We start from the raw sequence: 17,091 nt of genomic DNA, 5'->3' as shown, positions 1-17,091 counted from the left end.
TTTATGTGTGTGTATATATGTGTAACTTTTATATGACTTGTTACATATATATTTATATAACGTTAGGTCTTCACACAGATTTATTGAATACAGAATTAGTGACTGTTTTATTAGCCTAGTTTTAAGTACATATTTATAAAGTTAATAACAGAAATTTGGATGCTAGTCATTTAGCATTCAGTACTAAGTTGTCCTTGGTGGCTCAGATGGTAAGGAATCTGCCTGCAATGCAGGACACCTGGGTTTGATCCCTGGGTCAGGAAGATCTCCTGGAGAAGGGAATGGCGACCTACTCCAGTATTCTTGCCTGGAGAATCCCATGGACAGAGGAGCCTGGTGGACTGCAGTCCATGGGGTCAAAGAGTTGGACATGACTGAGTGACTAACGCCTAAGGTGTAGTTATTATAGCTCCACTAGGTGGTATTGCTTTATATGACCTAAAATCCACCTGTTGCCTTGAAAAAATTATTCCCTTCTGAGTAAGAACTTGTCAAACGGTTGACCCCACAAGTATCAACTGAGGTGGGGCTTCCCTGGTGACTCAGTGGTGAAGAATCCACTTGCCAATGCAGGAGATGCGGATTTGATTCCTGGATTGGGAAGATTGCCTTGAGAAGGAAATGGTAACTACTCTTGTATTTTTTCCTGGGGAATCCCATCGACAGAGGAGTCTGGTGGGCTACAGTCCATGAGGTTGCGAAACAGTCAGACTTACTTAGTGACTGAACAACAACAACCAAAAGAAGTGGTGGGGAAATAGGATAGATTTAGGAGATCCACCCAGTCCATTCCGAAGGAGACCAGTCCCGGGTGTTCACTGGAAGGACTGATGCTGAAGCTGAAACTCCAGTACTTTGGCCACCTCATGAGACGAGTTGACTCACTGGAAAAGACTCTGATGCTGGGAGGGATTGGGGGCAGGAGGAGAAGGGGATGACAGAGAATGAGATGGCTGGATGGCATCACCGACTCAATGGACATGAGTTTGAGTGAACTCTGGGAGCTGGTGATGGACAGGGAGGCCTGGCGTGCTGTGATTCATGGGGTCGCAAAGAGTCAGACACGAATGAGCGACTGAACTGAGTGTTGCTCCCAGATTCTACTACTTTTCGTGACTCTTCTTTTGTTCTTTCTCCTTCTCCTGACTTTGTCAACCTCTCTTCCTCTAGGGAGAAGCGGTCAGTGGAGGACAGTCATTGAAAAACTACGTGGAAGAGGTGAGTTTTCAGGTGTTCTTGAACATGGTCTGAAATCAGTCTATCATATGGGGTGAGGCACCCACTTGAGCTTTCTCCATCTGCCTATAGGGTTTCCAGTCTATACCCATTCACTGGTCATGCCTATAAAAAAAAGACAGTATATATAGTAGGTTATCAAAATGTTCCTCTCTGGTGAGGAGATCCTATATTTAAGTCATCTTGAAAATGAATGTAAAATGGTATAAACCTAAGGCTATTGTGTATTTTCATTCACAAGCATTTGTTGATATCCTAATAAATGAGAAACACATGTTTTATATTGGCTGTGCACAACAAAATAAGATGCGATCATTGCTCTTACAGAGAGAATAAGCGGTACCAAATTGGCATTCATTCATGAGATAAATGCTCATCAAGGATGTTATCCCGACAAGTCATTAAGCAAAGTGCTATCTTGACAATAAAAATGTCTGGCAGATTTTTGTTGCAAAGGCATTGAGACTCCTGGTTTTATTTTGGAGATAGCCAAGGATTCTCTGTGTCTTAGGATGTGTTTTTGCTCTGTCTGCAAACTGCATTTGAGAACTCTCAGATAAGCCAGTGGACAGACTCCATAAAACTTGGTCTGAAGCCAAACCATAATGGTCACTAAATTAGCCATCTGAATCTTTTGCAGGTGAAGGAAACTGGGAAACAGTTTGGCAATGAAGTCATAGAAGTAGCAAATATTTGGTTTGAATATTGCTTCTCAGTGAGACAGAATCTGTTTCTCTAAATATTTTATTCTTGCATGTATGAATCCATTCAAAGACTATTTTGAGTGGCCTGCTCAGTGTAGTAGGTACTTCCTATATTTATTCAGAACAGTGTACCCATACTTAAAGTCACTCTTGCTTCCAGATATCACTCAAAGAGGAAAATTCGAGTGCATTGCACCCCCTTTAAGTTTCTAACATCTCTGGTTTGCATGCTTGTGGGGAGGTGGTTGAAATTTTACCAAAGGCACATGGTGAAAGGGTAGCAAAAGGAAAGCAAGGAAATAACTAGGTAGATGTCCTGAACTCAGGTTAGAAATCAAAATATATGGGGGAAAAAAAAAAACAAAATTGGAGGGTTGGTGCATCAATTTTAAATTTCAATTTAATATACTTGATGTAGAAATCTAGATAAATACATTAAAGCAATTAATATTTCCCAAGAAGATAGAGATACTATTTTCAGTATGTACACTTAGAACCTCCCTTTAGGATTGTATGGTTGCTCAAGCCCTTGGTCAGCATTCCTCACCAGGGACTAAGGGTAGTAGGTCACCTCCACAAAAAAGATGCCTAATACCTTTTGTAATGTGTCCTGTATGGATCTAGTACTGTAGAGAAAGGGGACCATTGAGATGCCAGTACGGGAAAAGGGCTGCATATGTGATAGAACTTTTAAAAAGAGACAGTCTAATTTTATGGTTCTTATCCAAGGAAAAGATCCTTATTTTCTCTGTCATTAACATGTGCAATCTAAACGGGCATGTTATAGGCAATTGTGTAAGTACTTTATGTGACAAGGGCTTCCCAAGTGGCTCAGTGATTTAAAAAAATCCACCTGCCAATGCAGGAAACACAGGTGACTCAGGTTCAATCCCTGGGTCGGGAAGATCCCCTGGAGAACGGAATGGCAACCCACTCCAGTATTCTTGCCTGGAGAATTCAATGAACAGAGGAGCCTGGCAGGGTACAGTCCATGCGGTCACAGAGTCAGACACAACTAAGCAACCAACACACATCGGAAGTACTAGCAGGGCATTGCTCCTCAGTGTGTTCCTCTGACCAGTTACACTGGATCCCCTGGGGGCTTGCAAGATATGCCAAATCTCAGCACTCACAACAGATCCAAAGAATCAAAATTTATGTTCTACCAAGAATTCTGTGTGAGTCATAAATACCCTACAGTTTGAGAAGTGCTGCCCTGATGTGTTCTTTCCGATGCTATTTCTAGAAAATAACTGCATAGATCATGGAAAATCCCCAATTTTGTATAACATAGGTTAAGGAGAAATTCTTATTAATAAATTTATTTATTTACTCTGTTTATTCATTTACTCTCAAGAATAATATTTTTTGATTGATTGGGGGTATATAATCTGTCTAGCTTCTGAGATTCATTGCTCACTTTCAATTTGAATTTAGGACTTTGTGTGAGCTACCCAAGGTAAGCCTTACCTTTCTAGGGGGTCAGTATCACATAGTATTTTTAATCTAATATTGGTTGATATTTAGCTCTTTTTAAAACCAATAAACAATCATCCTTTACATAAGAACTAAGTATGACCTTAATTAATGAACTATTAATTTATTGATGGTTTCTTTTTTTGCAGATGTTAATCATTCCATTTGGTCTGTAGAAAATATATATTTAAACTCTTCTTCCTTGCCAGTGCAAAATGTTGAGAATGTGAGGCATAAAATGATAGTTTTTGTTTCTCACTTACACCCTTATTTTGCTTTTGCCCTCCTTCTTGTTAGTAGAATCAGCAAACAATGAGGAGCAGTATTTATAAATGTTAGAAGCATTGAAGTTAAAAGTGATCTAGCAAGCATTTGCTTTTATTTAGTACACACTAAAACTCAAATAAACCATAGAGTTTACATTTTTTATTATACTTAACATTTCTTGCTAAAGTTTGAACAGCTCTTTGCACATCAAAGTCTTTTTTTTTTGTATTTTGTAAATTTAGTCTTATAATTAGATAGAATCATAACCACATGATGTTAGGCAATTCTGTTCAGACCTAAATCAAAACTAAGGAGACAATATGGTCTCCTCTAAAGGTAAAACTAAAATGAAATGTCTATATTTTCTATATTTTTAATGTATTATTTATTTTTTCAGATAGGATTTGTATTCTTGGCAAAATGAAGATATTTTATAATAGTTTACTTCTCTTGATCCTCAAAATGTTTCTAACAGTTTAAAAAGAAATTATGTGTCATTTACATGTAAGGTACTTAATAACTCAGGGTAGGAATAAAATTTTCACATTACAAAAATCTTAGCTATTGTTAAAATTATAATGTTAACATTCACTCAAAAAAATATATATGTATATAATTGAAAACAACTTAAAACCAAATACTTGCAAAGCTTGTTATACCTTTTGTAGAGAAGCTAAATCATTTAAAATATCACATTTCCTAGAGGAGTAATTGGGAAGTGGCATATAATATGGGTTTCCCTGGTGGCTCAACAGTAAAGAATCTGCCTGCCGATGCAGGAGACCCGGATTCAGTCCCTGGGTCAGAGAGATCCCCTGAAGAAAGAAATGGCAACCTACTCCAGTACTGTTGGCTGGAGAACTCCACAGACAAAGGAGCCTGGTGGGCTACAGGTCCATGGGGTCACAAAAGAGTTGGACATTACTTAGTGAGTAAACAACACCACAAGCATAGTATACTGCTTAAAAATCTCCTAATAATTCATCAGATAAATATTGTCAGTTTAAATGATTGAGTATCTGTAAAGAGCTCAAGACTGCAGTTCATGATTTTTTAAACTTGTTCAAGAGCAGCTTCCCTGATGGCTGCTCTTGAACAGCCACCTGATGGTGGGATTCCATCCACCTCCAATGCAGGAGCCACAGGAGACCTGGATTCAATCCCTGGGTTAGAAAGATCCCCTAGAGGAGGAAATGGCAACCCACTCCACTATTCTTGCCTGGAAAATCCCATGGACAGAGATAGTTTGTGGCCTACAGTCCGTGGGGTCTCAAAGAGTTGGATAGGACTGAAGTGACTGAGCATGCACGCACACAAGAGCAGTTTAGAGTGGTTCCCCCTAACTTCAGGAAGTTAGCTGAAGGCTGGAGGCGGGTAAACTAACTCAAGGCGTCTAAAGGCAGCGTCACAGTCTCCGAGGGTGTCAGACAGGAAAAGAAGCACGTTGAGCAGACAGGTCTTTTCAGATCTGTTGAGGTTGATTTTGTCAGCTGTACCATCTGAACTGGAAAGAGGATTGATTCTATGCAACCAAATAACTTAGAATTGCTTTTCATGCTGATTTTGGCATCTTTTCCTCCTGTGGTATATTCTGTGATCATTACTGTAATGAAGTTCCAACTATACTTTTGAAGCAGTGTGCATTACATTCAGTTCAGTTCAGTTCAGTTCAGTCGCTCAGTCGTGTCCGACTTTTTGTGACCCCAGAATCACAGCACGCCAGGCCTCCCTGTCCATCACCAACTTTTTAAAAATGGAAATAACTAGAACGCAGCATCATAATTTTATTTCTCATTTCTAGAAAAATAGAAAACAAAGCTTTTCTTCAGGGAAACCCTGCTTTGTCATTGATATTTATTAAGAATCAATACATGTTGTTAAAGGATAGTAATTTTTTAAAAGTTATAATAATGATGGCTTTCATATAGATATGAAATGAATATGTCAAAATTTATTTAACTCACTAATGAATGAGGAAACCAGTAAGATGTTACAGCTAGTTCTAAGGAGAATTCAAATCCTCACATGTGCAGTCTAATAAAGAATGTTCAAATGAAGTTATAAATAGATGTAAAAAATGACAAAACTGATCAATATCTATAGGTTACTAATCAAGTGCATTCAAGTAGACGAAGTTTGCTTTTATACAGACAAGAATTATTTGCACTACTATACATTTCTATAATTTGCAAAGTTATAACATAGCTCAAAGTTGATGAAAGAGTGCCTTCATAAAATCAGACAAATGAAAGGGCTTGCCGGAAAAATGACTTATTTTTCATTGGTTCTACCCAATCATCTTTTGTTACTTTCAAAGTTTTTACGATGTCATCCTATAATTTCCTTTAGTAGAAAAACCACAAAAAGGAATGAGTTGAGGAATAAGATGGAGGTGTCAGGAAAATAATCAGTAAACATAGAAACATAGAAAAAAAGTATTTTTTGAGCCAAATTGAGGACTAGCCCAGAAGTCTACTTCCCAGAAGATTCTGAGAAACTGCACAGAAGATGCAGGATTTTTAGCACAGTTTTGTATCTTGTCAGAACAAAGAACATCAAACAAGTCAGGGATACATTTCTTCAAGGTTTCAAAAAAAAGAACAGTCCAGCAAGTACATAGCAAGTCTGTGTGGCCTTGGCACCTGGGAAGGGAGTCTTATCATTGAAGGAGGCCCAGCATTGGTGTCCCAGGAAGAGAGGCATTTAATCTTTATTTTTAACATGGACATTCTTTGTTCTTTGGTCAGTGTGTCCTTTTCTCTAATAATTAAAGCAGATGTGCAATGTATGGTTGATAGGCCACAAGCAGGCTATTTTAGTTAGGATCAGATTCAAGTTAACTCATGCATAAGCCAGAAGACTTCCCTATAACTCAATATGTGAACATTTCTTTTATCAGAGGGCAATACCAATACCTAGTGTAGTGTAGCAAATTTGTTGGATAAAGCTTTTTTAGCAGCTTGTGTTTATTTTGTAATGTTTTTCATAATCTACCGTATTTTTGTAAATTTGTTATTGCTCCTTTTTTTCTTCTCCCAGATCTTGTTCATTCAAACTTATATTTTTTCAAATGTATTACTTTCCTGTTCTTGATTATTTTTAATTTTAATTGAAATATAGTTGATTTACAATTTATTTTAGTTAAAAAAAAAATTGGCTGCACCCTGGGACATGCAGGATCCTAGTTTTCTGACCAGTTATGGAACCTTCATCCTCTGCATTGGAAGGCAGAGTCTTAACCACTGGACCACTGGGGAAGTCTCCCTGTTCTTATGTTTTAATTGTCTTCTGATAATATGCAAAAGAAATAAGCTACAGAAGAGTAATTCACAAAATAATTACAGTGTTCAGCCTGATAATACTAACCATTTCATTAACAAATACAAAATTATTTCCAAACTGTATTAAGTATATAAGTTATATATGGAGAATTTTATTTTAACAGAAGTATAGGTTTAATTCTCTGTCAGTTTTACAGTCTATTAAATGTATGTAAGTGAGCTATAGTATTATTTTGCTTTATTTGCAACATGCTTCAGGAATACTTGCTTTTTAGAGGTCTTCAAGAAGTAAAGATCTTTAGAGAAAATAAAAATGATAATCCCTTTCGAAAGGTTGAAGCTGATGTTTTGTGTATTACTTTCATTCTTAGCCAAAAAGAAAGAAATATTTATCTGCCTCAGAGTTAAATTATCCAATGGTGAGCGTTTGAGCAGAGGACCATTTTTTTTGCTCTCTAAATAACCAGAATAACCTATGGCCACACATGACATTAATCACTGATGGATTGTATTTAGAGAATCCAAAAATAAACCAGCCATGTGGAATAACAATACCGCTAAAGTTTATAAAGCACTTACTCTGTTAGCAGATAAAATGATATGTTGATACAGGGCTAGAGACTGTTTTCCATATGATACATGTCACTATTTCCCACCACTCCTGGTCCCTGGACATTTACATACTTATGGTGAAAGTGTTTTAGAAAAAGGATGAATGGCATTTCTTCTAAAAGCAATCCAAAGAACTTGCTCTTGGGAATATGAAATAGTTTGTACTATGCTCAGAAAGAGTTAAGTATTCCTGTAGAAAAACTTTTGAATAAGTTGGCAAAAAAGGAACATGTCAACTCTTGTTTTTAAAAATGTTCACAATTTTAGCTCCTTGACCCCATCAAAAAGAATTATAAGTAGTCTGATGGGCTGAACTTTGGCCATACATAGTTTTGCCTGTTGGCATTGATGAAGCAAACAGGTGCATTATATTACTAACTGTATTCAAGGGAAAACCAAAGTAAAACATTTAAATGATCTATTAATAGAAATATTTATACTATCTCTACAATTCTGATTCCAACAGCTCAACATTTTAAAGTTTTTCCCAAACTACAAATTTTACCGAGCTAATGTTTCATTTGTACTTTAAATAATTTGTAATAAACTAAGAATAGCTTATCTGTTCAACAGTAAAGCCATTAAGACCAGAAACCAATCAGTAGTATTACTGAATATTTTTAACTATTGTGGGAAAAAGTAACACTGTTGACTTATTAGTCATATCTTTTCTTATGAAAACAGATTTTAGGATTTGGACCAAAAAGCTAAATAGCCAAAATGCTTTTCCAATTAAAAACATTTTTTTCATGATCACTTTAAGTTTTTTCTGTTTTAAACAAAGAGCTTTTGCCATTTGATTTTACCTTATAAGACGAAAAAGATCATTTTTCATATTCTTTAAACCCAGAAACACCGTGTGAAAACCTGCAGGGATGTGATATCCCTTTCTGTTACATGACGATTTTTGAAAACTTACTTCTGTAGTTCTCTGTACTGTTATGGAATTCTAAAGTTAAGATTTTTCAGATTTGTGCTGCTTCTGTACTTTACTCCTGTAAGACCAAATCCAGTATTGGAAAAAAATTAAATCCTAAAAATAAATCAGAGCTTTCCAGGTGGCTCAGTGGTAAAGAATCCGCCTGCCAACGAGGAGACCTGGGTTTGATCCCTGGCTCAGGAAGATCCCCTGGAGAAAGAATTGGCACCCATTCCAGTATTCCTGCCTGGGAAATCCCATGGACAGAGGAGTCTGGCAGGCTACAGTCCATGGGGTCACAAAAGAGTTGAACACAACTGAAGCGACTTAGCACACATGCATGCACATTGATCGTTAGAGCACTTATCAAAACTCATGCAACATCACAATGGAGATGACAACTGAGCCTTGGGAGGACTGTTAATGTTTGAGACAGATAAATAGAGTGCATCCTAAGCAGGAAGTATAACATATGAAAACATCGTAGTAAATTAGAATGAGAAATTTGGGGAGCTACCAGTTAATGACAGCTGGAGTGGCAGTGTCAGTCAAGGTGGAATGGAGATGGAAGTGGTGGTAAATCAGAAGGGCCTTGAGTTGTGAGTTTATGCTGGGGACAATGAGAAGACCAATGAGATAATGAATACATCGTGTGCCATTGTTAAAATCTCACCATGGCAAGGAAATGGAGAGAATTAGGGAAGGTATGAATCTAAATCCGAGAAAACTTGTAGACGACTATAACTACAGTCAGGATGCGAGATGATGAGGGACTGCCTTAGGTCAGTGATGGAGGTGTGGCGCAGCAAGGAAGTACTTAAGATCTACATTAATGAAAATAGGAAGTAACAAGAGGAAGAAGGTAGTGAAGTAGTACTACAGGGTAAGGTTGAGGCTATTCTCTGAATCCTACTAATCCGTAATCACATTGAAAGGAATTGGAACCTTGATGGCAAACAGACACATTTTATGCAGTTGTATATTGAATATTTCATTGTTATATTCCCCAGAATGAGTGCCAGGAATTCATAAAAACATTAACTCAGGAAGAAACATAGTCTAGTGTTGTATGTTAGTTGCTCAGTCATGTCTGACTCTTTGCGACCCCATGGATTATAGCCTGCCAGGTTCCTCTGTTCAAGGAATTCTCCAGGCAAGAATATTGGAGTGAGTTGCCATTTTCCTGATGCGGGGATTGAACCTTGAACCCAGGTCTCCTGAATTGCAGGCAGATTCTTTACCATCTGAGCCACCAGGGAAGTCCTAGATATTTCTTATTAAGACATTACATCTTATTAAAAGGAGAAAGTTAAAAATAATGAGTTCGGAGTTTGTGGCATGTCCGTGAAATGGAAATGAATTTAAGCTTAGAATTATTTTCTGTTGTGAGGAAATTCTTGTTATGTTTTTTTGACATGTAATTCATAGGAACTGAAGTGTTCACCCATATTCACAATATCATTCTAGAATTTAATCCAAATAAGTTTCTTCTTTGGCAGGATGACTCTTTAAAGCAACTGCAGGTGGTTCATCAACCGTGGATCTTGCCAAGTGACACAGAAAGCGAAGGAGTAGAAGCAGAACAAGAGAAGCGTGAGTAGACACTGCTGTTTATTGACAAATTGCTTTCAGCCAAAGGACATTCATGATGATGTTACATCCTTTTTCTAACATCAAACAATATCTGCAAAAAACTCAGACTTGTTTGTGGAGCACATGTAAAGTAAAGCTATACTTTCCGTCTATAAATCTTGATTCAGTGATGTCTTAATTGTGGTGCAGAGACCTATAAGTTTAACTTTCTGAAAAGAGGTGTAGTATCTTAAAACAGAAATTATTCTTTCTGAAGACCAACATAAAATGTCCATTTGAAATGTGAGTCTTCTATTAATATTGTAGATTTATATCAGTACAACTTGCGGTTATTAAAATGTTTTGAAGTGTATTAGGATCTGCTCAATATTTGAAATTATCAGTATTTGTTAAATGAATAAATTGATATATGTAAAACTGTTCTAAGTTCACAAAAAGATTAATGTTATAATAGTACTTAAGACAATTAGTATATCTAGCCCCTGATTTAAGTCATTGGATTATAACCGTAACAAAGAATGAATGACTATAATTTGAGGGTAATTCAGTGCATGCTCTCTAGGGGTTATTGACATTCTCTGACAGATGGGTTCAGCATTGTAGATCATAGGTTAGTGTCTGGATCGCTGAGGAAAAACGTTGATTTTTAAAACAATGAGATATCAGAATTTTACAATTTTTTTTTTTGTAGCCTGTAGAGAGAAATAAAAATTGTAAACAATAACCTAGCCCTCATGATAATTGGTGTGAAGTGATCAATTAACTGTTCCCTTGAGCTATAGTCATTGGAGATATCTGATATATTACAAGGTAGCATGATTCTGTACCAGAGAGATTCAGGAAATCACTCTTCCAGGTGAAAAGGCATTTGTAAATATCCTGATCCTGCTTCTATAACTGTAGTCTTATGTGGCCAGAAAGAACATAGCCTGGAGGGGGACCTATATGGTAAGAGCTCAGGTGAGAGGGGGAGACAACCACAGTGACATTCAGCTGGCACATCCGAAATGCAGTGTCTTATTCAAGACACTCATTGTACAGATTCTAGTGGAGGGAAACACCTTTAGAAAACGACTGATGACTCAGAAAGTAGACTTTAGTTTAAGCAAGTATGAAAATAAAGAGTAATTTATCTTTTAATCTATTTTTAATAGGAGAGTAATTTAGAAGATCTTTAACACCAGGGATCCTAAGTAAAATAGTCTAGGAAAAGGGCAGCATAGGATAAAAAGAGAATCCCCAAAATCTAAAAGAACAAGTGGCCCACAACTTTTACGAAAACAAAGGCAAGCACATTTATACCCCTTACTCCCTACACATTTAAAGATATGGAAACTCTCATTCTAGAGTTTGGATTTAATAATTTTCATCAGTTTTTTTTTAGTAATTTAATAATTTTCATCAGCTATTTTTTTTTTTTTTGCATTAAACAAACCCTTCAAGGGAATGTGTGTGTGTGTTCATGTGTGTGGTGTTGAAAAACAGTGTATGTAATTGGGATAGTTTAACTCTCTTAGATTCAACACATATGTGCCCAACATGGGCATGACCAGGTAAAAACACCCTTATAAGATGCATAGTGTATTAATTCTATGTGTGTGCTATAATTTTTAATGAACTAAAACTAGAATCAAGAAAGTATTGAACAAAAGTGTATTCAATCCAAGTCTAAATTCAGACTGAATTCCTTTCCCTCAAGTCCATATGTCCCCAATCAGTATTAAGTCTAGAAAATAGGTTAATAATGCAAAGGAAATTAAAAATTCCCCAAACTTTCTTCAACTCTTGTCATCTAATCATATTGTCTTTCTGCATATACTTTCACAAGATTTTCATGATAAGTTGTAATCATCTTATCTTCTCTTAGACTAAAACTTCATAGAGGAAATGACTCTGTTCTCTTCTTCTTATTTCAGTTCAGTTCAGTTCAGTTGCTCAGTCGTGTCCGACTCTCTGCAATCCCATGAATCACAGCACACCAGGCCTCCCTGTCCATCACCAATTCCTGGAGTTCACTCAAACTCTTGTCCACAGAGTCGGTGATGCCATCCAGCCATCTCATTCTTGGTCGTCCCCTTCTCCTCCCGCCCCCAACCTTTCCCAGCATCAGAGTCTTTTCCAGTGAGTCAACTCGTCGCATGAGGTGGCCAAAGTATTGCAGTTTCGGCTTTAGCATCAGTCCTTCCAATGAACACCCAGGATCGATTTCCCTTAGAATGGACTGGTTGGATCTCCTTGCAGTCCAAGGGATTCTCAAGAGTCTTCTCCAACACCACAGTTCAAAAGTATCAATTCTTCGGCGATCAGCTTTCTTCACAGTCCAACTCTCACATCCATACATGACCACGGGAAAAACCATAGCCTTGACTAGACGGACCTTTGTTGGCAAAGTAATGTCTCTGCTTTTTAATATATTATCAAGGTTGGTCATAACTTTCCTTCCAAGGAGTAAGCGTCTTTTAATTTTATGGCTGCAATCACCATCTGCAGTGATTTTGGAGCCCCAAAAAATAAAGTCTGACACTGTTTCCACTGTTTTTTCCATCTATTTCCCATGAAGTGATGGGACCAGATGCCATGATCTTTGTTTTCTGAATGTTGAGCTTCAAGCCAACCTTTTCACTCTCCTCTTTCACTTTCATCAAGAGGCTTTTGAGTTCCTCTTCACTTTCTGCCATAAGGGTAGTGTCATCAGCATATCTGAGGTTATTGATATTTCTCCTGGCAATCTTGATTCCAGCTTGTGCTTCTTCCAGCCCAGCGTTCCTCATGATGTACTCTGCATAGAAGTTAAATAAGAAGGGTGACAATATACAGCCTTGACGCACTCCTTTTCCTATTTGGAACCAGTCTGTTGTTCCATGTCCAGTTCTGACTGTTGCTTCCTGACCTGCATACAGGTTTCTCAAGAGGCAGGTCAGGTGGTCTGGTATTCCCATCTCTTTCAAAATTTTCCACAGTTTATTGTGATCCACACAGTCAAAGGCTTTGGCATAGTCAATGAAGCAGAAATAGATGCTCTTCTGGAACTCTCTTGCTTTCTCCATGATCCAGCGGATGTTGGCAATTTGATCTCTGGTGCTTCTGCCTTTTCTAAAACCTGTTTGAACATCTGGGAGTTCACGGTTCACATATTGCTGAAGCCTGGCTTGGAGAATTTTGAGCATGACTTTACTAGCGTGTGAGATGAGTACAATTGTGCGGTAGTTTGAGCATTCTTTGGCATTGCCTTTCTTTGGGATTGGAATGAAGACTGACCTTTTCCAGTCCTGTGGCCACTGCTGAGTTTTCCAAATTTGCTGGCATATTGAGTGCAGCACTTTCACAGCATCATCTTTCAAGATTTGAAATAGCTCAACTGGAATTCCATCACCTCCACTAGCTTTGTAAGTGAAGTGAAATGAAGTGAAGTCACTCAGTCGTGTAAATTTTGCGACCCCATGGACTGTAGCCTACCAGGCTCCTCGGTCCATGGGATTTTCCAGGCAAGAGTAATGGAGTGGGTTACCATTTCCTTCTCCAGGGAATCTTCCGACCCAGGGACCAAACCCGGGTCTCCCGCATTGTAGACAGACGCTTTACCGTCTGAGCTACCAGGGAAGCCCCAGTTACATATTAAGACCTCAATAAATATCTGAAAATTTAATGAATTAATAAATAGATTTCTTTGGTACTGACTTGTTTATCAATAAATCAATAATAATTGTGACAATAATTGTCATAAAAATATCTATAGTTTTATTAAAATTTTAATGTTGGGTTTAGAGTTTAGCTATAGATTTTGCTATATTGTCTATCAATCACTCTGAAGAAGGCCATTCTTCAACTCTCCTAACCATAGACCTAGAACCAAAAATATTTGATTTCAGCCATGTTGTACTTGGAGGTGACCCTTGACAATGGTAAATTATTTGAAATAAAATCAGGATTTGAAAATAATTAAGTGGTAATAGAAGCTATCTGGAAATGGAATGCTAGTTGAAAATGTAGCCAAACTCATAGCACAGAGATGCAAGTACTTTTCCAGAGCAGCATCCAACATTTAAGTACTGGGTCAAGTGTAAGATGGAGTCACTGAGGTTATGATGAAAGTGAAAGTGAAAGTATTAGTCGTTCAGCCATGTCTGACCCTTTGTGATGCTGTGGACTGTAGACTGTCTGGCTCCTCTGTCAATGGAATTCTCCAGGCAAGAATACTGGAGTGGGTAACCATTCTCTTCTCCAGGGGCTCTTCCTGACCCAGGAATCAAACCCAGGTCTTCTGTATTGCAAGCAGATTCTTTACTGTCTCAGTTTGTATTCAGTGTATGAGGTTTGTGGAACAGCTGGCAAGATATGTACAGATCATTTACCTCTTTATTTTCTCAGTGAAAGAAAATAAATGACATAAATCTATGTCATCCCAGCGTCTGATTTAGCATCTAGAGGCTCATATATTAGAAATGTATGAATAGGAAAAGGACAAGATTCATCATTCCAGTGGTAACACCTGTTTCTTGACTCAACTTCCTATAAATTATATGTAGATAATTTTATGGAATTTTCAAATTTCTCCTGAGACAAAATTATCATGGTGGAAAGTTTCAAAATAATGTCAGAATATTCGTAGTGGTGCATATTTCTTATTGCCTCACTTAAAACTAAGACTAATCACAAGTAAGTGTTATAAAAGAGCACCATTTAGGAAAATATGTCTTGAATAATTCAATGGGAAGCTTTAAAAACTTTTATTATAAACAAGAGAAACAGACTCCTTAAGTAGACTTTTTCTTTCTACTCTGATTTTGGTATAAAAGTCTACATCAGAAATTTTAAAAACTCATGTCAGGACTATGCTTGTTTTTAATTGCTCAGATTATGATCTGAAGTCACTAAGTAACTGAAAAAAATAGGCACTTGAACCTACTGGGGTAATTGTTTGCTATTCATGTTACTGGACTCCACTTCAGACCTAGTCAGTCAGAATCTCTGTGCATGGAACTCTGAATTCTGCATTTCTAATAAGCTCCTCAGCTGATCTTTGCTTATTCTAAAGACTGAGAACTACTGGAATGAAAAGTCCAATGAATCAGAGGGTTGTGTTTTCAGAATTTTCTCCATGGTGTTGTTAATCTCTGGACCTTATTTCTCTAGGCTGCATTTCTATCTGTAAGTTAAATTTAGACATCAAATGTGAGGATGGAGAAGAAGAAAGGCTGAAATTTAAGGGAATAAATGTGAAGTAAGATTGAGGGTCAGGTCCCCTAGTCAGTAGGTTCAACATCTACAAAGCACACATCATTAAACAGCCTCAGTCAAGCCAGCCAGCACCCTCTGACTACATTTTGGATTTTTAGAAATGAATTGTTGTCATTTAGTCACCAAGTAGTGTGCAACTCTTTGCAACCCTGCCAGGCTCCTTTGTCCATGGGATTTCCCAGACAAGAATGCTGAAGTGGGTTGCCATTTCCTTCTCCAGGGGATCTTCCTGACATGAACAACCAAATCAAAAATAAGCAAACAAATGAAAAGCGCCAAACCAAAGAAACAAATCAACAGAGATGCCCAAAATAAATAAGAGCCAGATTAAGTGGGAACTAATATGGTAGTGACCCATTGAGACCTCAGATTTGGATGTAGGTCTGAGGCCCTGGGGTCTGAGGTCTCACTGTACATAAAAACAGCAGATTTGATCCTGGGTCTGCTTAAGGCCAGGGGGCTGGCAGGATGATGCTGTATAAAGTCTGTTACCTGGAAAAGTAGGCTCAGGTGTGAAAAGGGAAACAAAAAGCTGGACTTTACAGCTGTCAAAAGCAGGAAGGTAGTTTACTATCTGTTCTAGGGTTTGGATGAAAAATATAAATATATTCATCAGAAATCAAATTCTCAGATTTGTACCTTGATTGTTAGGTTCCAACTTAAACTACCTATTTTGTTAGGAACCCAAAATTATAATAAACATTGGGCATTCTCATTAAGTGTATTTTGAATTAACAGAAGTTAATGTTAAAAGGTTGCAGTTGGCAACCTTATTGAAAACATAGTACTAATTTTGATAGTAATATTATATAATTTAATAGTGTTATGTTTCAATGTTCTTTCCTTCTGTTTATGTTTTTGTGTTAATGCCAATTTAAAATTTTCAACATGCATATTTATCTCTTACAAAAGCATGACCCAAAATCTACATTATATTTTTATTCTTAATTCTTTAGTTTAAGATAATTTAGAATTCCAGAAACATTGCCAAAATAATACAGAGAATTTATGTATTTTATATATTTACCTTATTATATAAGGTAAACCTTTACAGTTTACCTTAGGTCAACATATCATAATACATTGGTAAATTTACAAAACTAATAAACCAATACTACTGTTAACTGACCACCAGACTTTATTTACTCATCATGTTTCCCTAATCCCTGCTGGTCTATAATAGTTTCTCTGTCTTATTTTCCATGACCTTGAACTTTTTGAGGAATACAGGTCAAGAATTTTGTAGAATGCCGCTTAATTAGGATTTGTCTAATAGTTTTCTCATGGTTAGACTGTGGTTATGTATTTTGGAAGAAAAGACCAAGAAGGTGAAACACCCTCATCGTTTAATATTAGAGAGTATGTGCAATTGATATGATGATACCCTACATCACCAGGCCAAGGTAGTGTTTTCTGGCTTCTCTCTTGTAAAGTTACTTTTAATCCACCTTTTTATACAATTCTTTGGAAGCAAGTCACTAATTCTTGCTCCAGTTATATGTATTTGGTATACTTGCTGGTGTCCTATAGAGTCTCTTGAGTAACTGTTCATTTTTCTTGTCTGCATGTGTGTGTGTGTGTGTGTTTCTCAGACTAGATTTCAGTTGACCTATCCTTTTATAATCTGTATCTCTTTGTTGATAGTCTCCACTGGTTAAGAGTTTATTCTCATACTTGAATTATTTGGCATGATTTCCTTTAGCGCCTTGAATATATTTCTAGTAGTTGATTAAAAGTCCTTGTCTAGAAATTCCATCATCTCGGC

At 37.1% G+C, this 17,091-nt stretch overlaps 1 protein-coding gene across 1 annotated transcript in view; it reads left to right on the top strand.

Moving 5' to 3' along the window:
* Positions 1-17,091, top strand: part of C16H8orf34 (chromosome 16 C8orf34 homolog) — a 372,567-nt gene that overhangs the window by 339,249 nt on the left and 16,227 nt on the right. The window contains exons 11-12 of the mRNA XM_055432500.2: positions 1,171-1,218; positions 9,995-10,088. Of these exons, the coding sequence (XP_055288475.2) occupies positions 1,171-1,218; positions 9,995-10,088 (142 nt within the window). The remainder of the gene's footprint in view (positions 1-1,170; positions 1,219-9,994; positions 10,089-17,091) is intronic.

Source organism: Moschus berezovskii, chromosome 16 (assembly GCF_049115385.1).
Source record: "Moschus berezovskii isolate FMDL1 chromosome 16, NW_MosBer_1.0, whole genome shotgun sequence".
Classification (NCBI taxonomy): domain Eukaryota; kingdom Metazoa; phylum Chordata; class Mammalia; order Artiodactyla; family Moschidae; genus Moschus; species Moschus berezovskii.
Note: the sequence above shows the minus strand (reverse complement) of the source record. Positions and strands in the feature narration are given on the sequence as shown.